The 27,069-nt window shown below is 40.1% G+C and overlaps 1 protein-coding gene across 8 annotated transcripts in view; it reads left to right on the top strand.

The window, feature by feature from the left end:
- DEPDC5 (DEP domain containing 5, GATOR1 subcomplex subunit) overlaps positions 1 to 27,069 on the top strand; it is a 43,057-nt gene that overhangs the window by 6,260 nt on the left and 9,728 nt on the right. For 3 of the 8 annotated variants that reach the window (XM_072145726.1, XM_072145679.1, XM_072145718.1), the window contains 29 exons: positions 1,799 to 1,848; positions 3,751 to 3,820; positions 3,921 to 3,999; positions 4,570 to 4,631; positions 4,994 to 5,063; positions 5,304 to 5,382; positions 5,497 to 5,600; positions 5,718 to 5,792; positions 5,901 to 6,035; positions 6,533 to 6,594; positions 6,763 to 6,836; positions 6,927 to 6,996; positions 7,116 to 7,152; positions 7,446 to 7,566; positions 8,483 to 8,697; positions 13,737 to 13,940; positions 14,070 to 14,205; positions 14,549 to 14,649; positions 14,728 to 14,787; positions 15,713 to 15,896; positions 18,187 to 18,350; positions 18,425 to 18,542; positions 19,990 to 20,157; positions 21,077 to 21,296; positions 21,380 to 21,501; positions 21,651 to 21,750; positions 21,931 to 21,993; positions 25,435 to 25,565; positions 25,639 to 25,722. In XM_072145726.1, the coding sequence (XP_072001827.1) occupies positions 1,799 to 1,848; positions 3,751 to 3,820; positions 3,921 to 3,999; positions 4,570 to 4,631; positions 4,994 to 5,063; positions 5,304 to 5,382; positions 5,497 to 5,600; positions 5,718 to 5,792; positions 5,901 to 6,035; positions 6,533 to 6,594; positions 6,763 to 6,836; positions 6,927 to 6,996; positions 7,116 to 7,152; positions 7,446 to 7,566; positions 8,483 to 8,697; positions 13,737 to 13,940; positions 14,070 to 14,205; positions 14,549 to 14,649; positions 14,728 to 14,787; positions 15,713 to 15,896; positions 18,187 to 18,350; positions 18,425 to 18,542; positions 19,990 to 20,157; positions 21,077 to 21,296; positions 21,380 to 21,501; positions 21,651 to 21,750; positions 21,931 to 21,993; positions 25,435 to 25,565; positions 25,639 to 25,722 (3,158 nt within the window). The remainder of the gene's footprint in view (positions 1 to 1,798; positions 1,849 to 3,750; positions 3,821 to 3,920; positions 4,000 to 4,569; positions 4,632 to 4,993; positions 5,064 to 5,303; positions 5,383 to 5,496; positions 5,601 to 5,717; positions 5,793 to 5,900; positions 6,036 to 6,532; positions 6,595 to 6,762; positions 6,837 to 6,926; positions 6,997 to 7,115; positions 7,153 to 7,445; positions 7,567 to 8,482; positions 8,698 to 13,736; positions 13,941 to 14,069; positions 14,206 to 14,548; positions 14,650 to 14,727; positions 14,788 to 15,712; positions 15,897 to 18,186; positions 18,351 to 18,424; positions 18,543 to 19,989; positions 20,158 to 21,076; positions 21,297 to 21,379; positions 21,502 to 21,650; positions 21,751 to 21,930; positions 21,994 to 25,434; positions 25,566 to 25,638; positions 25,723 to 27,069) is intronic. The other 5 variants (XM_072145713.1, XM_072145702.1, XM_072145691.1 and 2 more) reach the window with 5 other exon arrangements.

Below are 27,069 nucleotides of genomic sequence, written 5' to 3'. Positions count from 1 at the left end.
AAGAAAGGGATGATGAAAACATTATGGGCATTGTTATGTTTGTTTTTAATCCCTTTGCGCACTTGGACGTAATGGAACGTCCCTGCGGGAAGATGCTTCCCACAGTGGGATCTTTTATTACGTCCTGCTTCTTGCACCGGCTCACGAACGCCGGCACCAGTAGCAGCGGCTGTCAGCTGTATTTTACAGCTTGTTCTATGCCACCTTACTGGTCACAGTTCACTAGTCATGTGACCAGAGTGACATCATCTCTGGTACTTTAGCTTCTTAATAATACCAAACTGTGTACCCCATGCATGTATCTGACCACATTATGTCACAGCAGCCTTTATGGACTACTCTCCATCCTCCATGGAGGCTGCTGTGATTTCATGTAATCACATACATGGTGTATAATTTGCTATTCTTAGAAGGCTTAAGGACCTACGATGATGTCACTGGTCACATGTCATGAATGTAATACAAGGCACCAACCAAATATTGAACCAATATTTCCCATCTGTACATAGAGCTTTATATGTGTGTATTGAATAGTAGCAGACAGTCCCTAAGTACAAGGAGGCAGAGCAGGGATTTGAAGAGACACAGAGCTGTCAGTCAGAATAAGGGGGCGTAGTTCACTGCCAACCTGAGAGAGAGAAGAGTCACAAAGACCAGACATGAGTCACAAAAGCTAATAAGCATATCAGAAAAACATCTGTAATTAAGGTACAGTGCCCCAATGGCAGCTAATTTAAGGTGATATGGGGAGGACTTGTAAGCCTTTATCAGCAGGTATTGTTATCCAGGGTGGTCAAAATCTGGTGACAGGTCCCCTTTGAAAGGGGTGTTCCCATTTCGGAAAATCTCTGCTTGCTGTCATTCTATAGCAGTGATGGTGAACCTTTTAGCGACCGAGTGCCCAAACTGCAACCTCAAACCCTTATTTATCGCGAGGTGCCTACCAAAAATTAAAGCAGTAACTTATTGCTGCCTGTTCTTCAACAATGTTAAATCATACTGGCCTCCTGTGGACACCAACACAGTAGAAAGGAGAGAAATTTTGCATTATTTTGACTTCTTTCCAGTGTCCCTCTGTACAAAGAGAATCATGGGGCCAGCAGGAGGTCCTCCAAACATAATTGGGCCCTTTCTACACATTCTCCCTCTTCCTACAGTCCCAAATAGCCATGTAAGTATCATTTTAAATATCACTGACAGCAGCATCTTTGCTTCCAAGTTGCTTGGAACTGCAGGAAAATTCTTTGAGTCCTGTCTGGTGTGCTGGGGTGATGGCCCGGGTGTCCACAGAAAGGGCTCAGAGTGCCGCCTCTGGCACCCGTGCCATAGGTTCGCCACCACTGTTCTATAGGAAGCTTCATTGTTTATTTCCAGTGGACAGGAATCTGACCATGGTCACACAGGTGCTCGGGTTGTTACATCACACGGCTCTGATTACTCTCTATGATAAGAACGAGCGGTCCACCTGTGTGACCATGGTCAGATTCCTGTCCACCGGAAATAAACATATAAGCTTCCTATAGAATGACAGCAAGCAGAGCTCTAGAAAACGGTGAGGAAATGACACAGAACGTATATTGGAAAATTGTATAACTTTTCATTATACATACAATAACATTAATTTACCGTAATGAGAAGACCCTTTTAAGGCCAAAATATGCTGGGGGAATCACAAACCTCATTATGACATCGGAGTTGCGCTTCAGGTTTCATCTTTGACCAAATGCTTGTTACTAGGTATATTAACAAAACCCTACTAAACACAAAAAATATGTTATGTTATCCACCTGTCTTGCAGGTCAGCTCTTGCGCATACATTACCCAGAAAGTGGAGTTTGCAGGAATCAGGTAATCATGATTGTTCTATACATTTACTGGATTTCATGGTATAGCCAGGAGACTAGCAGCCCCCCGCCCACTGCAGATATTCTATATAAATACTTGGGTATTGTTTTTTTTTTCCCATATTAATTATCTACACCCTTGGGGGAGCAATATATAGTATATATATACACGGCAGTTTGGGCATTAGCGCCAGATTGACAAGATTACAACTGCAACAATAGATAACGCGAGTGAAAGTGATGCAAGTGTATCCTGTAGACCTGGCTATTACCCAAGCCCTAAGATACTTGAACTCCATTCCCATCAGAATATGCATTCGTACTAGTGGTTTGGAGATGGCACATAAATTCACACGTATGTGAACTCGTTTGTCAGAAATAATCTGTAATTTAGGTTTTAATAATGATCATGGCTGGCTCCAGGTGGGTATCCAAGTAACGGAATTATAGTAGCATATCTTCAGTGTACGTATAATGGTGTATGCACTTTAAACCTGCAGGCTGGCCAGATGCTCAATGGGCAATACAAAGAGGAGGGGAAATAGGAGGCACCCCAATCTTGTCTCCCTCTCGAGAGCAGAGTCGGTATAGAACCCTGCATTGGCACTTAATCAAGTTGATAATTCCAACAATGGGTGTTTAACATAGGAAGCAGAACAGGGATCCAATTGTAATTATCGAGGGAAGAGCGTGGTCCACCAATTTTAATGATTACAAAGTTCAACCATGACATTCACATGATAGAGGCAGATTGTGATGTACAATTCTGTCCTTGTCATGTCCTTTCTCAGCTTGTACTATAATAACCTCTCTGTCATGGATGAAAGTAATATTCATAATTACAAGTTTTCCTCAGCACATGTAACAGGAGAGGGAGTAGCACTTTTCTATACAGGTGGTCCCCTACTTAAGAACACGCGACTTACAGACGACCCCTAGTTACAAACGGACCTCTGGATGTTGGTAATTTACTGTTCTTTAGCCCTAGGCTATAACAGTAATCATAGGCGTCTACAATGAAGCTTTTTTTTTTTATATAATTAATCCTAGTTCTTATGACAACCCAATATTTTTGAAAAAAATCCAATTGTCGCAGAGACCAAAAAAATTGTCTCTGGGGTTACAATTCTAAAATTACAGTTCTGACTTGCATACGAATTCAACTTAAGAACAAACCTACAGAACCTATCCGGTACGTCCCTGGCCACTACTGACAAAGGGGTGGCAAAGGGATCTGTGGGACATATTCCTCCAAATCCGCTTACCAGGAGGAGTAGAGGCGAGTAGAGAAATGATGCAGTATTCAGAGGATTTCTCCATTATATCAACCCATCTCCCAGCAATTAAAGGACCTCTACCACCAGGATGAAAAACTGTATGCAAATGAGTCTGAGGGGCTCCAGGCTCCATTAACACCTATGGAGCTTGGAGCCACTCACATTCATTTGCATACAGTCCTTCTTCCTGGTGGTAAATGTCCTTTAAGTAGTGACTCCCGTCGGAGAGTGATTATGTAATCACTCTCCGTTGGGATTCACTACTTGAACGGCATCTACCACCAGGGTGAACCGGTTGTATGCAAATGAGCCTGGGGGACTCCAGGCTCCATGAACACCTATTGACTCTGGAGCCCCTCAGGCTCTTTTTCATAAAGTCCTTCATCCTGGTGGTAGATGTCCTTTAAGTAGTGACTCACATCATCAGAAAGTGATGTCATTCCTTCTAGATTATTTAATGTAAGTGGTTAGCAATTAAAGAGGAAATCATGAGCCCCAATTTAAGATACACACCATCTGCTTGATTCCTGCTTCATCCAAATGAGCATTTAAAAAAAATATATAAAAAATTTCCTATAAAATGTTCCAAGTTGTTGAATTGATACAGTGTTATATGTTCTGTGTTGTAGAGCCCAGGCAGGAGAGTTATGGGTTAAGAGTGAGAAGGTCACCTGTGGATACATCAGTGAGGACACCCGGGTATGCAACTTGCCTCTATACAATTTTTTTTTTCCTCCTTTTTATTTATTGATTTAATGTACCAATTTCATACCTCTTTAATGTATTCCATCTTTTGCAGGTGGTATTCCGTTCTACCTCTGCCATGGTTTATATATTCATTCAGATGAGCTGCGAGATGTGGGACTTTGATATTTATGGTATGAAAAGTTTTCTAGATTTTGGTACCATCCCTCTTCTGCATTTTGGCATTCTTGGCCATTAGTCTGACTTCGATCCAAGGTTATGTCCTTATGAAGCATTGCTATTAGCAGTTAAAGGACATTTACCATTAGTTTAGTGATGGTTTAGGACATGTGTACCATCGCTAAACTTATGGTAGATGTCCTTTAAGCATTCACTAACTTTTCAACAAAAACTGTATAAATCAATATTGCAAGTGAACAGAAGAATCTTTGTAATATATCGTAACAAAGCAATGTGTGCTCAGTCTCTGAGACTCAGCCCAATTCACAATGTTTTTAAAAATATGAGGTTTGCTTTAACTATACTTTCAGACATATCTTGTGTTTTTTGTTTTTTTTTTTTGTATTGGAACATACAGTTCTGTATAGCTTAATCTGCACCAATTTTCATAAATACATTTATACTTCTAAAAGAAAACACACTTTAAATACTGAATTTATAACTGAGGGTCCTGGGATATTTTGAAAAAAAAAAAAAAAAAAAAAGCTTGTGATATGTTTCTGATCTGATTATTATTATTGCAGGGGATCTATACTTTGAAAAGGCTGTCAATGGATTCCTTGCGGACCTCTTCAACAAATGGAAGGTAACGGTCTGACCTCTACATTTACAAACAGGCCTTGAGAAGGTTTCTTTCGCTATAGTCTGACCCATATAGAGATTATAGCTGGCCTGATACATTCTCAAACTGGTTTGACAACTCCACTTTATCTGCCAGGATATTAGATTTCAACCCATCAGATTTTTAGACCAGCAACAAAATTACATTGTAACCTAGTCCCACCATAGATATGGCATAGCTGAATGTGCATAGTTTCAAGTTTGATGGGGATCATAGCTGCTACGTGTAAGGTCATCTTACCTCAGCAAGTACATTAGGACCCGCTTCTGTGAGTCTACAGAAGATTTTGCATTTTATTGACTGCTGACATTTTACTATACGTCTAGGAGAAGAACTGCAGCCATGAAGTTACCGTTGTACTCTTTTCTAGAACATTTTATGATGCCAAATCGATAGGTATGTACAAAATAATTCACCTCCTTGGGATAAGAGGTGCCCCCTAAATATCACATTAGTATGATGTATTTGCTCACCAGCACTTGTATTTATCTTTATGCTTTTAGCTATGCTTTCACTTTCCCTTCTCTAGCTTTGATTTTAGTAAAAACTCTCCAGACTTTGTGCCTCTAAAATGTACTATACTATATATTTCCCTTTCCGATATGAACAGCTTCATTTTTGGGTTTTCCATTTTAGATGAGTTTCCAGAACCCCATCGCAATAATGGCACCATTTTACAGGATCACAAGGGCAGATTCTATGAAGACTTCTATAAGTATATTAATCCATATTCCATATCTTCAGCTTTTCACAGTTGACATTTTTGGATTAGGTCACTATAGTTCCAGTGTTTGTGATAACCCTTTGCATCTTTTCTCTTCGTTTTCAGGGTGGTGGTACAGAATGAAAGGCGAGAGGAATGGACTTCACTTCTTGTTACTGTTAAGAAGCTTTTTATTCAGTACCCTGTGTTGGTACGACTAAAAAATGCGGGTAACTAATAGTATAGGTTCTGCACGATCTGAAACCTTTATTTCATTCTTAAACCATGACCTAGATTGCTTGCTGCTTTTTCTAATATATATATATAATTTTTTTTTTTTTTTTAAGAATCCTTTCCACCAGGATACAACTCGACGTCAGATCAAGGCAACTATCTTGAAGCCATTAATCTGTCCTTCAATGGTAATGGCACCTTCCCATTAACATGAAACTACCTGTTAAAATATTGTACATATTTTGGTTTGGTTTATTTCGTTCTTCACCGTTTCTCCTTCACTCACTATTTCCTAGTGTTCGACAAGCATTATATAAACCGAAACTTTGACCGGACAGGACAGATGTCAGTTGTCATCACCCCAGGGGTTGGCGTTTTCCAAGTTGACCGTTCACTAATGATACTAACTAAGCAACGTATGATTGATAATGGTAAGATGCCTAAATTAAGGTTTGGTTGGGAAATATGTGTGCATAGTTTAAGTCTCCTTTTGAAAATTTAATGTAGATGAATTCGGGTACGTCATGATAAAAGTAGATTCTCGTCGGACTGGTCAACTCTGACTGCAGCTTACACCACTCTTTCCATTGACTGCAGTCTATATTTCCTGATGTTTGACAGACATTGTATAATGATAAATGTCAGTCTTGTCATATGCTAATCATGCTCTACCTGTATAAGTGTCCTATGACTCTATGGTGTGTAAATTGCTGGGACAATATAGAGCACAGTGTGTAATTATCTTCAACGCTAAATAACAATCATGGAGAAACCTTAATTATACTATGAATAATCACTGGACAGTCTCATGTTTTGCTTGATCACTAAAATTTGTATGAAAGTTACAATTCTTAATGGTAAAAATGTCTGCTTTGCTGTGCCATATTATCATTCTAAATCATTTACTTCAACATTTCTTTATTTCTAGGCATTGGTGTAGACTTGGTTTGCATGGGAGAACAGCCCCTTCATGCTGTTCCACTCTTCAAGGTAAGTTATGATTACTTTATCATTGGGTGTGTCTAATGTAACCCCTTAATGGGATGAGCTGCAATAATAGACACAACCCACGGATAAGAGTAGAATTTCTGTATTAAGAGCTAGAAAATGTCTTGTTGCTTTTGACTGAACAAATAACCTGCACACTATGTGTTGTAGTTACATAACAAGAGTAGTTCTGGAGACTCTCGCCTTGTAGATGATTATAACATCCCACACTGGATCAATCATAGGTGAGAACATAAGAAAAGGAGCTTCTGTGATTTTTTTATTAAACTTCTTGTGATACAGGGACCTTCTCTAACTTTCTTTGACCTTCTTAGTTTTTACACATCTCAGAGTCAACCTATGAATAACAGCTTCACCCCACGCATCAAGCTGGCGCCTCGTAAGGTAACATTAACCATTTTGTTATTGTCTATATATAATTATCATGAGCCATAGAAAAATGTTTTCTTTTGATTATTTTTTTTTTTTAATAAAAATCTTGTCTTGTGTCCCGACGTCTGCAGGTGGTCAATGAGAAGGGGCGGATTGGAAGAGAGTCCTGTGAGTTTTGATTGTCTTTGTCTTCTTGTTGCACACTTAGTTGTGTCACTGTAAAAGGGGTTGGCCAATTTACCTCAGTTTTTGTAATGTATGTGTGTAAGTAATAGACGTGTATTGGTAAATTAACTAATATCCTGCTCCTTACACTTGCACATACATTACAAATAATGAGGTAAAGTGACCAACCCCTTTTTAATGAACGGCTTAATATAAATTTTGACTTCCATTTGTTAATTATGTAAGGGTGTGTTTTATCTATATAATTTTTGTCCATATTTCTTCTTCCTTTGAAGCACTAGGAAGCCCCAAAGAGACTGAGAATGCTCTACCCATACAAGTGGACTATGACGCCTATGATTCTATGGTGTTTCGATTGCCTGGTCCGTCTAGAGCACAGCGTACTACGACCTTCAGGTTAGCAATAGGGAGCAAACAATTCTAAGTAACAACCATTGAAAAATCTTTATTATAATGCAAATTACTGCTAAACAACCTCAACATGTAGCTTTACTGGATCACAGAAATTTTACAATTCTTGTTATATAAATGTAGGAGACAGCTATTGTGGTCAATGGGGGGGGGGGGGCATGTAGTTTTATTTCTGCTAGTTTAATTGTCTCCTCTCTGCAACTTTTGTTGTCTTTGCAACTTTTGCTGTAATCTTTCAAGTACACTTTGTGCTTTTATATGTTATGATTTATTTTTATGTTCCATGCTACTTTTTACTTATGTATCACTATTTTTTGCTTATTTTTGCAACTTTTTAGATGCAAATCTGCACCCGGTCTAGGACACTTTTTTTAACATGTAAATTGGAATTATTTTACATGCTTTAAATCTTTTAAAATTTTGTGCATCTTGTTAACACATGTATTTTGTAAACGCAACGTTGGAGGCAATTAAGCAAATTTCCTTTTCTCAGCTGTTGCGATGAGTTAGAAAATCCACATGTTAACACCACATGTGACCACAGCCTTGTATGTTGTGATCTCCCTGGGTTGTGACTAGAGCACTTAAAAATGCAGGCCAAACCCAGAATTTACAGTAGTGTCCTCTTTTGTAGTGTCTTCTCTTGGCTTTTGTCCATGTGGTTTTGAGAACTTTGCAACAAAAGTCTCAAAAAAGAGCCCAAAGTTGTGCCTGCCAGGATAGGAAAAACTTAACATGTATCGCAAGAAAAAAGACATGATCATACATTAGGCGTAAACAAGACCAGCCAAATGTCTCAATTATACACAAAAGAAAAAAAAAACAGATGCATGTCCGCAAATGTTATCTTTAATTTCTACTGCAATTTTCTGATGACTTATGCAACCTGTTTTCCACACAGGCCCGTGAGAGAGGCTCAAACACGGAAAAGTTCTTGTTCTTATGATGCATCCTGCAGCCCATCACAGCAGAGTCGTCCTTTTCCAAGTGAGGAGGGACGGAGCCAGACATCAGATGAAAGCTCCTTAGGCAAAATCTCCAACATACTGCTTATACCACGACCACATCTCCATCAGTATGAAGCCAGTAGCTCTCTGGGCTACACCAGCAATAGAGGTACATTGTCGTAATAACATAGCTGAGTACAAATATGATGAGTGACTTTAAACATGCCGTTATTATCATTTGACGTCTCCTAAAGACAGAAATTGTCTTTTGATGGTGATGTCAGAGATGTCTCCATGTGTTTCACTGCATCTTTGATTGGTCTTATTGTCTACTGTTTTAGACTTCATGGTGTGCTTGTAGTTATATCTAAAGCTCTACGGAATTTGATGGCGCTATATAAATAATAATCTTTATTATACCGTGCTGGTTCCATTACAGCATGCTTTGACTGATTCTAACTGAACCACCCTCTTGCCAAGATTATTGCTTATTATTGTTGAAAAGGATTTCCGTTGTTCAGCAACATATGCCACAATAAAACTCCAAATATCTGATTCTGTTTTGAGACTCATTGCAACATTGTAAACTCTTCACTAAACGCAACACTTGTTTAAGTAGCAGCATGTTTTATGTCCGTAAACAAGGCAAAGGCATGTTGCTGCTTACTGAGCGACTGCAATGCATTTCATAACGGAATCCAAATACACTGTGTGAACACGACCTGCATAAATGTATCAGGGTTTTGATGCAGTTTACTAATTTCAGTGGTAAAATACATTCATTGAACAAGTGTCCCCTGTAAAATCAAACTGCACGAAGAGCAGATTCAAAACTAAATGCAGGTTTTTATTATGCAGTATTCTTGTACATGAAAAGTTAAGTATTATAATCATTATATTCTTGTACATAGGGGCAGTATTATAGTTGGTATATTCCTTTACATAGAAGCTAATATAAGGTTATGTCTTTGTAAAAGTGTTCTAGTAGTATAGTGTATAATCCTCCACATACATGCTGGGCAGTACAGGCCATTATATGATTGTGGAGTCTGGAGAAGGATCCATCAGCTAAATGTCCTTCCTTCCTTTGCTCCTTTCCCCTTTGCTCCTTTCCCCTTTGCTCCTTTCCCCTTTGCTCCTTTCCCCTTTGCTCCTTTCCCCTTTGCTCCTTTCCCCTTTGCTCCTTTCCCCTTTGCTGTATGATGGTTTGTTTATTGTACCATTTTTGGGTACTTATAACATACTCATTCACTTTAATTAAATCTTTCTGAGCAAGAATGAAATTAATTTGGCATTTATACCTCTCTTTCAGCATGTGTTTTCTTTATTGACAATTCCAGCAATACCAAATATGTATAGTATAGTATTTTAGTCTATACAGAGTCCAGAGCTATATCAGACATTCTGGTTGCCTGGGGTTGATGGCCGCCTATATGATGATCCAGCTTTGCTCCTCCACTATGCAAAGGTGTCATTGGGCCAGCAGAGGAGTCTGTTTAGGTATGCGCTTGCCCAGAAAAGTGGTGCCTTCTTTAGCATTTTATTCTTTCTGCGCATAATCGGCCAGGGAAGGTGTTGGAGAGGACTGAAACTGACACCAGTAGGGGTAGCTATTAAGATTTTGAAAAGCTTATTTTGATGAAAGAAGGCATATTTTTAAATAAATATAAAAAGTTTTCAATTTCTGTTTTTAAGTAATTTACATAAATTTGATATGGTGGCATAACCCCTTGAAGCCCATAATGCGTTATTATATTTTGTTACAATGAATATAATTTTATGTATTTTTGTTTCATTTAAACTTATAATCTACAGCTGTAATGCCTTTTACTGTATACATCTTCTTTGCTCTGACATGTGCAAGAGTATTTACAGATGGTCCCTGACTTAACAACATCCGACTTAAAGACAACCCCTAGTTACAAATGGCCCTCTGGGTATTTGTAATTTACTGTACTATAGTCCCAGGCTACAATGATCAGCTGTAAGAGTTATTAACGGTGTTTGCAATTAACATTTCTTTTTAATTCTGGTTCCTATGACAACCCAAAAGTTTTAAAATCCAATTGTCCGAGAGACCAAATAAATTATGGCTGGGGTTACAATTATAAAACATACAGTTCCTGTCTGTATTATATAGAGTTCAGCTGTTAATGCAACAGATTTGTTTGTGAATACAATGATTATTTCCTGACAATCGGTCCATCAATACCTGATTGATTCAGGAAAGATTTAATCAGATATGCATTAGAAAAAGGGTCAGTGTTTACCCCTGGCTCCCTCAAAGAGGTTCTGCAGCTTAAGGGATGAGAGGTTTTGGGAGGGGGGATTATTGAAAAAAACAGCCTCTGAGGTCATTTAGTGCACCAATTATATATAGCTCCTTTTCTGCAGTAGATGTACTGTGATGCTGACACATCTGGATCATCCAATTTATTACATTGTGCAGTTAGGCCCAATTCCCTTTTCAGGGTCTGAGATGATTAGATTCTGATAAGAGCACCAAGACCAGAGTCTGTAAATTGCAGCCAGAACTTCCACCTTCCCCTAGCAGTGACATCGGGATCACAGGAAGAAGGCCCACGCTGCATATATTTACGTGGACAAGTCGTGAAACGGTTAAGCTGTATTATTTATTTATATATATATATATTTTTTTTTTGTAGTTACGCAGAGCAATCTGTTCTTAAATGAGTTTTCCAGAATCTATTTTATTTATTTTTAATCAGTGATCTCCACTTATTGCAAAATAACCGAAGACCTAACACTCCTGTCCTTACCTCTGGTTCAGCAATGTGCCTCTCCTCATCATGGTCGCTGTTGGTATATGAAGGCTCAGTGGTGACGTCTGTATTGGGGTGTAGAGGGCATGTGCTGTCAACGCAACTGCACATCTGCCACTTTATTTTGCAACAGAGACCAGTGGTGATGGAAGGCGTTGCATCTGGACTGTAGGTAAGGACAAATGTAGGTATTGAGGCCATTAGTAAAAACATTGTAAAAAAAAACCCAACCAAATGACATAAGTGAAATAGACACGCATTAACCCTTTCATTACTTTATATGGTTATAATTGTTTATATGCCATATGTGCTTACAAATAATACTTTTACCAGGTATGTTCTGACCTTGTTTACTCTCCTGAACTTCTGTAACATTGCCATAGTTACATTGTCACCTACACCCGCTCAGCCCACTCATTATGACTCACTCATTGCATGTGATTTAGCATTCAAGGCTTACCGAAGCTGTGGGGAAGGAGGATTTTTTTGCCTATTTTATCATTTTATGATGGATATCTGACAGTGTTGTCATTATTTTAGGGCCAAAATGCCATGGATAATACAAAATGTCACATTTTTTTAATCTATTTCGTACCTTGCTGTATTCAGTTTGTGCAGTGAATGTTTGCTCCACAATTGATTCTAGTAATGTTTCATGCATTGTCATGTCATGAGTTCACTGTATAACGCGTGATGTTGCTATAGTAATAAGAACAAAACCGCTGCATCCTCCTTGAGCTTTAGCTGCAGAATCTGTATATTTCTACCATTTATCTAAATGTTGCCTGATGTTCTCATTTACAGGTCGATGACAATAGCTATACAAAGGGAACTGAAAATTTTTAGTACACGGTCACAGTGCAAGATTGGGATGTGTGTATAAAGTTTTTATTTACTGCACATAGTCTGGCCATTTACATGGGCCTAATGGGAAGATTTAGATGCTGAACCTGTAACATTTCCATTTTTACTAAAAATATTTTGGGTGTCTGCAAAAAATGTCAATAGACATTAAACGTATATAGCAGTGATGGCGAACCTTTTAGCGACCGAGTGCCCAAACTGCAACCCCAAACCCTCGATTTATCGCGAGGTGCCACCAAAAATTAAAGCAGTAACTTATTGCTCCCTGTTCAACAACGTTCAATCTTACTGGCCTCATGAGGACACCAACACAGTAGAAAGAAGGAGGGAAAATTTGCATCATTGTAGCTTCTTTCCAGTGTCCCTCTGTACACAGAGAATCATGGGGCCCGCAGGAAGTCCTTCAGAGATAATTCGGCCCTGTCTACAAACTCTCCTCTTCCTACAGTCATAAGTAGCCAAGTAAGTATCACTTTAAAATATGACTGAAAGCAGCCTCTTTGCTTCCAAGTTGCTTGGTACTGCAGGAAAATTCTTTGAGTCCTGTCTGGTGTGCTGGGGGTGATGGCCCGGGTGCCCACAGAAAGGGATTGGAGTGCCGCCTCTGGCACCCGTGCCATAGGTTCGCCACCACTGGTATATAGCATTTTATCAAAATAGATGCAAGGTAGTATACCTGTATTTGGAAGTTCTTGAAATTGAATATATTTGAGAGAGATTACAAACTGATGGGAGGAGAATATATGATAGCTTCTGCACATCCTAGAGAAATAACAAGAGGTGTGCAAAAGGGGCAGAAAAAAATCATTTAAATCTTTAAAAATACACAAAAGATATCTCCCATGAAATATCTGGTTAAGCCTGCCTCTGTGTAACAACTGCCTGAACGTTATCAGGGGATCAAAAAAGTGCTATTTTATTGTATTATAGTAACGGTACGCCCACACAGTAGTCGGTAGTCATGCCCCCAGTAGTTCTTTTCCTAGCAGCCATGCTCCCAAGTGGTAATATCCCTAGTAGCCAACTTTCATGCCCTCAGTAGCCATGCCCCAGTGGTATTACGATCACCACTGTGTGTGGGTCAGAGGCTCAAGCTTCTGCATCAGATCACATCACCTACATTGGGGAGGTGGAGGAGGGCCAGCATCTTCATAGGACTGCTGTGTCCCGTGAGAGGAATAGTGCAGAGCAGGGAGACTAACTTACATGCTCTGCAACCCACAGCGGGAGAATATGGAGCCGGGTAGAATATTAACTACCGGTTCACAGGAACTGGAGAGGACCGGGCCGCTCCCACTCCTGGGGGTAACAAATGGTAAAATGAGTAAGGATAACATGGCATAAATAATTGGGTCACATAATGGGTGACTTAATTTAAATATAAGTAGGAATAGTAATTATGAACGTAGGACCTATAATATAAATCCTAAATCTAAAATGAACAAACCTACAGAACCTATCTTGTATGTAACCCGGGACTTCCTGTGTATAGTTTGTGGAATATTATTTTAGCTCATCATTGGGATGTTTCATTTACGTTTTTTCTATCTTTCTCCCATAGACTTTTTAGAGAGGATGATGGAGTCTCAACAGCGAGACTCAAGCGCACCCGGCAGGTTCCACGTGGGGAGTGCAGAATCGATGCTGCACATCCGTCCTGGAGGATACCATCCACAGAGAGCACTTATAAACCCTTTTGCCCCATCACGTATGCCAATGAAGTTAACATCTAATAGACGGAGATGGATGCACACGTTCCCTGTGGGTATGTCACCCATTACTCCTTAACAGTGTACCAGTTTCTACTGTTTAAAAAGAAAAATACTTAAATATATTTTAAAAATGACTTTTGAATTAAAAAAAAAAATTGCAACTCTTATGTAACTTTACTCAGGACCTTCTGGAGAAGCTATACAGATACATCACCAAACACGGCAGAACATGGCAGACCTGCAGGGGAATGGACAGAGAGAATTGGTGCACTCCTCAGCAGAGCTTCTTGAGCTGGCATATCATGAGGCTACAGGGAGGTGAGTGATCTGAAGTTTGTGTTCGCTATAAAACCTTTGATTTTGTTATGAGGGGCAGCTTAACTTTCAACAACTCGCATAAATCAAGATTCCAGAGTGTGTACATGAGGACTACCACTATTCTCAGTCATTAAATACCTTGTATTCTGCATTGTGTGTGATTCTTTGTAATCTAATATCTCTGAGATTCTGTCCTTCTGGCTCTGTACTAATAGAGCAGATTTTTGGATAGATCTAATGTCTGATGCAATTAGTCATATCTCTTACATTTATATAGTTTACTATTGGTGGGGGCTCTTTTATAAATGCTATTACAGTCTCAATACCTGTTTGATGCCTGTAGACATGGAGGTCCTCGAGTTCCCTTGGACAGCAACTCTTGTGGAAGCACTGAGGAATTCTCTGGAAGTACAACTATGAACGGCCAAAGGATCCATAGTACAGGTGACAGTGGAATCTAAATGGATGCCTCCAGTGTTAATGACTCTCTGACTTTAATGCTTTCCTATTCTCTTACTACAGCTACTAACCTTAAAGAGAAGGAATCTCCTGATGAGAGCCTGCTCTGCTGCCCTGAACCTAGTGAGTGGGGAGGGAAGGACATTTTGTGTAAAATGTGACTGGAAGGGAGACCTAGCTTCTTCATAAAATAGCGTTTATTCCTCAATGCAACATACTCATTTTTGATAACCCTGTGCACTAATTTCTGCTCCTGTGTGAGTTAATGACAAATATTTTTATATGTATTTTTTTTAATGCATGTCATTTATTTGGGGATAAATGTGTTTGTGTAACGCAGTCCTGACCGATAATATGGTCATCTGTGGATTGCTGCACATACGTGATAATAGGTACTGACTTTAGTAACATTTGTGAACACTACTCCTTCTCAGGGCTGAAATGGTAACTACAGATGTGCTTATATTTACTATGCTTGGTTGTAATACACATTGTAATGGTCTGACCTTCTATTCTATGCTGTCTGCGCACGTCTTGCTCACACCACCTTCTCCCGCTTGCATGCTTTATTCTGAATAGCTATGATCAGAGGTGTTTGTAAAGTATTTTTGGTCTTGTTAGATCAATGGCGAATCGTGATTTTCAGTTGATGGTTTTAATCAAGCGCCAGATGTTCCCAAAGCATGATGGGAAATAATGTCGCTAAAGCATGGCAATGTTAACCTGCTCTCTCTTTCTCTTTTCCTTTTCTCTCCCAATATTTGTGGCACACCTTTCCGCACCCATTCATTTGAATTCATTTTCCCAAACTATTTGTTTATGTATTTCCACATCTTCTCTCCTACACTTGTTCCATATTTTATTTTATAAAATTATGTAATCCACCCCCTGTTTCACATGTCATACTGTTTCTGGACATCTATATGTTACTTTCCCTCTTTGGTTGTACCCATTCCGTTTCCTCACCACCGTCACTCTATTACACCTCTTCCATTGTTATGGTCCTCTTTTACCTCTCCAAACACACATAATACGATCCTCGGGGCAGTTTTGATGCTGTCTGCTCCCCCCATAGTGCCTGGTTTCTGCTGCACAGTTGGGGTGGACTGGAAGTCCCTCACTACCCCAGCTTGCCTGCCACTCACCACAGACTACTTCCCTGACCGGCAGAGCCTACAGAATGATTATACAGAAGGCTGTTATGACTTGCTACCAGAGGCTGATCTAGACAGGTAAGAACATTGGGCAGAAACCTTGATATATTAAAGGGATTCCAGGGTTATGCATATTGACACATCCACTGGTCTGCTGTTTAATCTGCCTGTAGCTGAAGTTGGCACAGAGTAATGAACCGGAAGCACAGCTTGGCCACCATATAGACAAAGGAGCTGTGTCACTGCAGCTCCCATTCACAGTACTAGAGACAACTGTGAACTTGTGATTGGCAGGGGTGCGGGATGTTGGACATTAAGTAATGTTGTATCAATGATGCAAGTATGTACATAGCACAACCTAAAAAATTCCTCCAACCCCTTTCCGTGATTTGCTGCATCTTGACATAGTACTACATCCTGCTTTTTGCACTAACCGACACCCGCCACTAACACCTGCAATCGTGAATTCCTATTGCGGGAGTTAACCCCCATACACGGCTACACACTGTGCTTACCGGGGGTTCACTGCTCCGATGGCAGCCCCCAAGGTCTGCCAGTGCCCTGAGGATGCATGATTCCCTCCGGTAGGGGGGGGGGCCCCCTGCGTCCTAGCAGGACCCGGCTGTAACCCGCTGTGTTATAGGAATAGGAGCCAGCCTGTAAAAGTAAAACAAAGTTTAGAACACTTACTAAAAACACTTTTTAATAAAAATTAATTTAAAAAAAAGTGAAAGTCCCCTATACACTAACATTCCCTATACATAACACAAAATCATGAGAAACCCCCCCCACATTTTGGTATTGCCACATCTGTAACAATCTGTACAATAAATCAGTAACATTATTGGAACTGCTTGGTGAACGCCGTAAAAACAAAACTCAAAAAGCTTGCCAAAATTGTACATGTTTCATAAAATCCCTTTGCTAAAAAGTTGTCCTTTTGAGTGGTACCATTTTGGCGCACACAACTCAGTATGTAAAAAAAATAAGCCCTAAACCAGCTTTGTCAATCAAAAAAATATAAGTTTTATATCTCCGAAAACATGGCGAAAATAAAGAGATTTTCTTTAGTAAAATTTTTTTTATGGTACGATGAACAGCCCTAAAAAGATGCATAAAGAAAGGAAACCAAAATTGTCAATTTTCTTTTCCTCCGAACACTCAAGAGTTAATAAAATGTCATCAATAAGCTAATGACCTACAAAAGTATTTGTAATGTGCATCTCGTGTCGCAGAAAATAAGCCCTTATTTGTCCAAATTGCCAAAAAAATAAAGATTGTATAGCCAATAATAAGTGACAATGCATAATCTGCTCTGAATTACGTTTCTTCCATTCTATGCCCTGACATGTGCCCATACAGCAGGTTGCCACCACATATGGGGGATTGGGTATCAAATTTTGTGCAGCACTTTGCTATTTTATCCACTGAGACGTTTCAAAACTGCACCCGGTTTTTTATGAAATTTGCTAACCCCTTAATTTAAAGTGGTTACAACAGTTGTTGTTCATACATTGAGGGGTGTAGTTTCTACAATGGGGTGATTTATGGGGTTTTACTATTATTTAGGCCTATCAAAGTGACTTGAAATCTGAGCAGATCCCTCAATAGCATAAACCTACTTCAATAATGAGAGGATGCTCACAAAAACCATGTCAACATAAAGCAGACATTCGGTTAATGTTGGGTATCACATTTTTTTTTTGCTGTCACAGGCAGTCGCCGGGTTACATACAAGATGGGTTCCTTGGGTTTGTACCTAAGTTGAATTGGTATGCAAGTCAGAACTGTATATTTTACAATTGAAGCTCCAAACAAAATTTTTTTGTCCCATTGACAATTGGATTTTCGTTATTTTTTTTTTTTTTGCTGTAATTGGACCAAGGATTATCAATAAAGCTTCATTACACCTTACAGCTGATCATTGCAGCCTGGGAGTAAAGAAAAGCATCCAGAGACTTCACCAGAGGTCACAGTGGGCAGAAAGATCTGTCTGTAACTAGGGGGTCGTCTGTAAGTCTGCTGTCCTTAAGTAGGGGACCGCCTGTATAACTCTTGTTTTGAAAAAGTAGAACATTTTGAATTTCGAAAATCGCGAACTTTTCCAAATTCACACCAAATATGTTTATTTTCATAAATGACTGCAAAACCTACCACACACATTTTTCAACTAACATGAAGTACCAAGTGTCCCGAGAAATCCATTTCAAAGTTATAACCACTTATAATGACACAGGGCAGATTTGAAAAAATGGGCCGTGTCAGGAAGGTGAAAAGTGGCTTTGGCGGTAAGGGGTTAAAATATTGAGTAACCAAGTCTGTGAAACGTATAAACTGCATTAAAATTTTATATTTTTACTTTGTCTAGTAGGCGAGATGAAGAAGGTACTCAGATGACAGCACAGCAAGTATTTGAAGAATTTATTTGCCAACGCCTTATGCAGGGTTACCAAATAATTGTTCAGCCAAAGCAACCAAAACCTAAATCCTCTTCTCAGCCTCCGCTCAGCAGCAGTCCGCTCTATAGAAGAGGTACACAATAGTATACATTTATCCTGCTCTATTCACACAGAACCTGTTTTTAATTCTTGTTTAAACTTTGTCAGGGTTAGTGTCCCGAAACCGCACAGAAGAAGAAAATCAGTACTGGCTAAGTATGGGGCGGACATTTCATAAGGTGACATTTAAAGACAAGATAATTACGGTTACAAGATATTTGCCAAAGTAAGAAAAAATTGTGTATTCTTAATTACTATTAATTTTATTATATATATTTCATGTAAAGAGTTGTTGTGATCTACCATATGTGGGCAAGTAGCATTGGCTAAGCAGTGGTTTTAGAATATTAGTACTTTTAGGCCAATACTGAAAATCCGCTGCATGGCCCAGTCATGATGGGTACTCGCTGCCTACACCTACAGGAGACAAAAACCACCTAAAGCAGGTGACTTTACTGTATATACTCGAGTATAAGCCAAAAAATATGCTGAAAAAAACCTAACTCTGCTTATACTAGAGTCTATATAAATTCTCCTTACCTTTCCAATGCTCCCATCCCCACAGATCCTCTCGGGAGTTCGTAAGAATTTTTTTTCTAAAGATTTCCAAAGTCCTAACCTAACTTGGCTTATACTCAAATCTATTTAGTTGCACTCACTATGCAAGTCACTGACATCATGGTGTTTGCTACGGCAGCACGTAGGTACACTGAGCCGGAGCATCACAAGAAAGAAGAGCACCTGCGGGGGAGGTGGGGGGCCTGGCAGCCTATATGGTGGGGGAGGCGGGGGGCCTGGCAGCCTATATGGTGGGGGAGGCGGGGGGCCTGGCAGCCTATATGGTGGGGGAGGCGGGGGGCCTGGCAGCCTATATGGTGGGGGAGGCGGGGGGCCTGGCAGCCTATATGGTGGGGGAGGCGGGGGGCCTGGCAGCCTATATGGTGGGGGAGGCGGGGGGCCTGGCAGCCTATATGGTGGGGGAGGCGGGGGGCCTGGCAGCCTATATGGTGGGGGAGGCGGGGGGCCTGGCAGCCTATATGGTGGGGGAGGCGGGGGGCCTGGCAGCCTATGTACTGGGTGGTGGCCGTGACCAATGCATTTCCCACCCAAGGCTTATATTCGAGTTTAATAGGATTTTCCCATGGTTTTTTTTTTTTTTTGTGTTAAAATTTTTAGTTCTTAAACCTCAGCTTCTCGAGTATATAAAGTAGTCAATGTAACCAGACAACATGCGAATAAGATCCTGGTCCATTGAACCATAGCATGATTCCATTGAAGTCAATGGAGCCAGTTACAACACAGCTGGGAGCAACTCTGAGCATGTAAAACTCCATATGTTTTTTTAACATTAGAAGACTGGGACGCTTTCATCTACAAACAGCTCCATGTGTATGGGTTTTGGAATGGTATTAGTGCTCAGAGTATCTGGAGCAGTTTAAAACTGCACTTCCTATTAGACAATAGGAGTAATGGCAGAATTACTAATACTAACTCAGTGACTCCAAAGAGTTAGAGAGGGGAAAGCTGCTTAAAAAAATTATGTAAGCTTTTATGCTATTCACTAGTTGGGGAATATAATAAATATATATCTATCTCTCTAACCAGCTTTTCAGAGGTTTGACAATATACAATAAGTGCATGATTATATGAGTCTTTTTTTCTTATTTTTGCAGATATCCATATGAATCTGCCCAAATCAGTTATACATATAACTTGTGTCCCTCGCACTCTGGAAGTGACTATGTGTCTAGCTGGGTGGAATTCTCCCATGAGAGGTTAGAGGACTACAAGTGGAACTATTTGGACCAATACATATGCTCTGCAGGGTCGGAAGATTTCAGGTAAGCCATTTGTTTGATAAAGGGTTTTTTATTGTCATTAAGGAAATTAAAGGCGTTGTCTGATTTAAAAAAAAAAAAAAACAAAAAAAAAAAAACAACTATTTTGTCCCTATTTGTGTTATTAAAATAACACAAATCTGCACTTCCATTTCTTCCCACTAGCAATTCAACATTGCAACTTCAGTGGGGCATTAGATATTTGTTACAGCATGTGACCGCTGCCTGCAACCAATACGTCAAAAACACTTAATTTTGATGCATCCAACTTGCATCAACCTCACGGGTGTGCTGGCTGGACCTCTGGCCCGAAAGCTGAGCAACTGAAGCTGAACTCTGCGTGTAAGTTCAGTTCTAGTCTGACAATTCAGCTGCACACGCTGCATGTTTGATGTGAGTTGGAAGCATTAAACTCTTTTGTGTGAGCACTAAAGGTTCCATACTTACTGGCCCAATGGATCCTGTCACTGGCCCATCAAGCCAGTAGTTCTGAACACCATTGCTCAGTCACTTATTAGCTGCAGTGGTCAGGCGCCATCTGGTTCATTACATACAGTGGAACCCCTGCTGGATCAGCAGCGCTACATTGGCAGGTGAAAAAACAAAGTAAGGTGGGCATATGTTCACCGCAATGGAAAGGAGGAGGGGTGGTCCACAGCGATGAACGGCTCCGTAACACAAGGAAAGATGGGACATGTCCTAATTTTTGCCCGTGTACAAAGCGGTACAGTGCCACACGTGTGCGGCACCGTACCGCTTCGTGCAGCCATTGCCATCTATGAGGGACGTATGTATGACCACAAGCTTCCGACTGTATACACATTCCCCCGACGGTCGTGCGAATGTAGCTGAAGTACGATGTTTTTGTAAGAATTTATTTTTCTAAATATCTTCAAACTCATGATGCTTTTATTTTATTTAGCCTTATTGATTCTCTAAAATTTTGGCGCACACGCTTTCTGCTTCTACCTTCCTGTGTGGGACCTACAAAGCGGATCACTGAGGGAGAGCAACGATGTGATCTGTATGGAGATCGTCCAAGATCTGAACAAGAGGAAGGTCAATTGTTGGATGGCTTCTTGCGCTTTGTTGAGGGACTAAACCGGATTCGAAGGCGCCACAGATCGGACCGAATGATTAGGGTAAAATACAACTAATCTTTCCTATAGAATTCCAGTATTGTTAGGGAATTATTGCTTCTAGTTTTTTTTATTTATTTTTATAGAAAGGGGCAGGTATGAAAGGGTTGCAGCTGCCCCCTCATCCACCAGAACCTCCTGGACCACCAATTGGAAAGAAAGGAACATCTGCGTTATCAGCTCTACTAGAAATGGAGGCAAATCAAAAGTAGGTCTTTAAGGGGGTAAGGTGTCCCTAAAACATCACCGTGTACTAATGACGGTGGACTTTAGGTATCCAAACCTATTTCTAGATAAATGTCACTTATAAGCTGTACAAAAAGATAGATTGTATAAAAGTTCAATATATATTTCCAGAAGCTTGGGAGAGCAGCAAGGATTAGCACATGCTGGGAAGGCATCATGCCAAGCCACGGACCCTGTTGTCACTCCAACTTATGTGGACAGTCCCCGCAAGGTGAGTAATGCGCTGTTTAGTGTGGAAAGAGATAGTGTTGTATGCCTTCTTCCAATGTTTTGACATTTTGGGCCCTTCAGTTTTTTCCAATTCCTGTTTGTCCTCCAAACTTACTGTAGTCAGCTCAATCTGTCACTGCCTCTCTTTATGCCTCTGTGTGCGCTGTCGCTTCCCTCTCAGGATGGGGCCTTCTTTATGGATTTTGTACGCAGTCCACGGACCGCACCATCTTTCAACCCACAGGTTAGTGTCAGTGTCGTATGTTTTTGCATGGACTTGTATGTTTGTCATCCATAGAATACAGGATGAAGGTGTTTCCTTTATATTGCAATGATGGTTGACCATAACATGTTTTTAATACGTCACTCATGAACTCGCTTGCATGCTGTGTTTGTACTGACATGTTTTATAAAATGCATGCAAGTATCTTACTCTTAAAGGGGTTGTCCGCTTTCAGCAAATATTTGATATTGTTTGTGTAAGGAAAAGTCGTACAATTTTCCAATATACTTTCCGTATCAATTCCTATTGGTTTTCTAGATCTCTTTTTTTTGTGTCCTGTTACAGAAAGCTTCTATAATTAAAAATTTGTCCATGGTAATTGATGGACATGCAGGTTCACAAGCTATTATATCACAGAGCTCTGATTACTTGGATACTGACAGCTTTTGCACCTGCAAGTCCATCACATGACAGATTTCTATGCACTGGAAGTAAACCTATGAGCTTTCTGTAGCAGGACAGCAAGCAGAGATCTAGAAAACTGAGGAATTAAAGCACAAAAGTGTATTGGAAGATTGTATAATTTTTCATCACATAATCCATATCCCTTATTTGCATAAAGTGGACAAACCCTTAAAATTGTCTATATGTGCTTTATATACACTAACCTGAGTCAATGAATTTCTGATGGAAACTTTATATCTCTGAATATCCCATTGTTTATAATGAAACTATCCCACATGAGGTGGTTGAAGTAATAGTTATGTGAATTGGAATTGGCCATGAGAAAGAAATGCTTCTGCGGTATACTATAACCATGACAAAATATTACAATAAAGAGAAGGCAGCGCTCCAAAAATTGGAGAAAAGGTCACTTTGCCGCATGTGTGACGGTTTAGATCAGGGGTCTCAAACTCAATTTACCTGGGGGCCGCTGGAGGTAGATTCTGGGTAAGGCTGGGCCGCATCAAGTTTTCCACACAAAATGCGCTTACAAAATATCATTATTCAGATTCAAATGTCATGGCGTCTCCCAGCGCAAGGAAAGCCCCGAGCGGGGAGACGTGTTTTCTCTGAACGTGTCCTGTGCACCGAGGGGTCCCAAGCTCCTACCGCACTGAGCCCAGTCAGGGACACTCCATCCCCACCTCCCCCCCGGTACTTGCCTCCCCGTGTCCCTCCCATCGAAGAAGATGAAGTCGCCGCTCTGACCTGCACCAAGTGCGTTCAGAGCGGCGACTTCATCTTCTTCAAGTACCGGAGGGAAGGGGATTAACCGGTTACGGGCCCTTTCCTGTTTTTTCATGTCCATTTTTCACTCCCCACCTTCAAAAATCTATAACTTTTTTATTTTTACACGTAAAGAGCTGTGTGAGGGCTTGTTTTCTGCGTAACAAATTGCACTTCATAATGATGGTATTAAATATTACATGCCATGTACTCGGAAGCGGGAAAAAAATTCCAAATGCAATGAAAATGCATTCGTGCCATTTTCTTGTGGGCTTGGATATTACGTCTTTCACTGAGCGCCCCAAATGACATGTCTACTTTATTCTTTGGGTCGGTACGATTAAGGGGATACCAAATTTGTATAGGATTTATAATGTTTTCATACATTTACAAAAATTAAAACCTCCTGTACAAAAATAATTTTTTTTGATTTTGCCAACTTCTGGCGCTAATAACTTTTTTATACTTTGGTGTACGGAGCTGTGGGTGGTGTCATTTTTTGCGAAATTTAATAATATGTTCAATGATATGAAAGGACTGTACGACCTTTTGATCACTTTTTATAGATTTTCTTATATTTTTCAAAATGGCAAAAAAGTGCCATTTTCGACTTTGGTCGCTATTTTCCGTAACGGGGTTAAACGCATTGTAAAAAACGTTATCATATTTTGATAGATCGGGCATTTTCGGACGTGTCGATACCTGATGTGTTTATGATTTTTACTGTTTATTTATATTTATGTCAGTTCTAGGGAAAGGGGGGTGATTTGAAATTTAATGTTTTTTTATTATAATTTTTTTTTTTTTAACTTTTTTTTTAATTTTTATTTATACTATTTTTCAGACTCCCTAGGGTACTTTAACCCTAGGTTGTCTGATCGATCCTATCATATACTGCCATACTACAGTATGGCAGTATATGGGGATTTTCCTCCTCATTCATTACAATGTGCTATCAGCACATTGTAATGAAGGGGTTAAAACGAAATAGCCTCGGGTCTTCGGAAGACCCGAGGCTACCATGGAGACAGATCGCCGCCCCCCCGATGACGTCAAGGGGAGCGGCGATCCCAGGTAAGATGGCGGCGCCCATGCGCCGCTATCTTTTTGAGGCTGCCGGCAGCATTGCCGGCAGCCATCGCTGTGAAAGCACCCGCGATCGGTGCTGGCACCGATCGCGGGTGTTACCGGTAAGCCTTTGCTGCAATATGCAGCAAAGACTTACCGGCTATAGAGAGGGCTCAGCCCGTGAGCCCTCTCCATGCAGCGCGACACGACCGCCGCCGTGAATACACGGCGGGCGGTGCTTTTCTAGGTGGGGGCCGCAAAATGTTGTCCCGCGGGCCGCAGTTGGCCCGCGGGCCGCGAGTTTGAGACCCCTGGTTTAGATGAAGCCTAAGCCTCTTTCTATCCATCGATCTATATATACATCTACACATATACATACAGTGTGGGTTGCATAAGTATGCATACTGGTTGAACTTTCTCTAATTTTAACCCCTTAACAATTTATCCCTTTCTAAGTTTTTACATTTTGTTTTTTATTCCCCATATTCAAATATCTAAATTTTTAATTTGATACTGTACAGTGTATTGTGGCTGCTTGTTTTTTGCAAAACAAATTGTACTTTCTGGTGATGGGATTTATTATCCAATATTATGTACTGGGAAGTGGGAACAAAAATTCCAAATCCTATGAAATTGGTGAAAAAACACATTTTTGCCATTTCTTCTTGCCTTGGTTTTTACAGCTTTCACTATATCTCCAAATACAACATCCTGTTTTATAAATCTGGGCCTTTATGTTTCTGTATCAATTATCAATAAAATATTTCCGTTTCTAGTTTAAAATGAGGAAGAAGTTGAAGGGCTATGACTACTTTTGCTACCCACTATATACACACAAGCGTTTGTATCCATCTATTTGCAGCAGAGATCTGTGTTTTTTTTCCCCCCTCTCCTTGTTATAAACTTATTTTATCATAAAATTTTTATAAACTTATTTTCACCTTTTAAGTTCTTAACGTCTCTCATGGTCAAAGAATGCTGTGTAACTACTGTTTTGCTGCTTTAGTGATGGTGACCCTTGTTGAATAGTTTCCCATTATTGATCTTGCATGTACTGCATGGTAGTTTTACATGTCATGCCCACTTTACCAAGAGGGGCTCAATATACGGTAAGACATTTCCACTTCTCATTCTGAAACTGTATCCTCTCTGATACTCTGACAGATTTCTATTGACCAGAGTGCATCTCCCTACACTGATGGGAATAATGCTTTTGTAACAAACAGTACATCACAGGAGAGAGCGCTTAACCAAGTTGGGAACATTGAACAGCAGCTTCCCTCTGTGGAGTCAAGGTAGGAAGTGACAGAGAATGTGCTTTAAGGGATCTTGTAAAATGGATTTCTAATGTCTACCTTTCTTTCTTAGTGTATCTCAGGTGTCTGGTGGCCCAAGTACACTGCCCTCCAGTGCCAGTTTAAGTGAGATCCTGGAAGCTATGAAACACCCCAAGTAGGTTCTTCCACTGGTGGGATAAAAATTACTTTTATTACAGTTTATAGGTGGTAGAGTGTCCTAATTAGACTGCTCATTCAGTCTAGATGATAGGGACAGTTTTTAGCAAATTTTCTGGCATCTATATTAATGAAATAATAACTTTGTAAAACAGCCAGAGACACAGCCCGAGCGCCTTTCGGCTTGCTCGGCCTTTAATTTATGTATGCCCCTGCTCCCGGCTGGAAAACTAGGAGAGCGCACACGACTCAGCCCTCTGACGTCACCAGCCAGATCGTAATTCCCCGGCCGGGGAGCAAGATTGAAAGCCGGGGAAGCCGAGAGGCACTTGGGTGCTGTCAGCCAGATCGCCGCTGGCTGTTTTACAAAGTTATTTCATTAATAAAGATTCCCAAAAACCAGCTAAAAACGGCCCCCCCCATCTCCTAGACTGAATGAGCAGTCTAATAAGAACACTCTGCCACCAGTAAACTGGTGGTTGATATCCTTTAAAGAGGACTTTAAAAGGCAATCCTTGCAGGGAACAGAATACTATGAGTACATACTGCTGTCACTAAGACCTGCACAATAAACAAAGAGTAATAACTATGCAAAAAAAAACCTTGACATTTTCTTTCCTGGTTCTGCTGCTGGCTAATGCTTCTCGTGTACAATCTGATAAGCTCAGTATCTGATGCAGTGGTTTAGAAGTAGTACAGAAGAAGCTAACACCTTTGACTTGGTGACAAACTAAAAAAAAAAACAAAAAAAACTATAATTATTGTCTTCACGGCACAGCTAGTCACTTCCTATAGACCTCCGTCGGTTGAGCAAAGGTGACCTGCCTATGTTAGATAGGCCACTTGTAGGTTTACACAGATACCCGAATTTTCCATAAAACAAAAAATTATCTGCATTTAAAATGTTACAGGTGTGGTCACATGGAGTGTGTACATAGCGTTTAAAAACAACGCAAATGTCTGAATGCAGGGCTCAGCCCGATCGCATATTTCCGTTGTGACACATGCAATCAGTAACCATCAACCAGCGTATTGCGAGGAGAGCTTTAGTTTAACATTCTAAGGACAACCTTTACAATAAATATAATAATCTAAAATGTTTTATTTTGTGTCTTATACATTTTTATTCAATTTAACTGTATTAGTTACATCCTTTTAAAAAAAAAAAAAAAGTGTAATGTAGTGGTATATTATATAATAAAAGATCTCTGAAAAGAGCTCTACATATCAGTGTAACTCTATGGAAGGCCTAGTGAAGGCTAGAGGCAATAGGCTAAGAGGAGAGCATAAGAACACTGTGCTGTTATATTGCATTGCTAGAGAGTGAAGCATGTGAGTTAATTTC

The sequence above is a fragment of the Engystomops pustulosus genome, chromosome 1 (assembly GCF_040894005.1).
Source record: "Engystomops pustulosus chromosome 1, aEngPut4.maternal, whole genome shotgun sequence".
Taxonomy (NCBI): Eukaryota; Metazoa; Chordata; class Amphibia; order Anura; family Leptodactylidae; genus Engystomops; species Engystomops pustulosus.
Note: the sequence above shows the minus strand (reverse complement) of the source record. Positions and strands in the feature narration are given on the sequence as shown.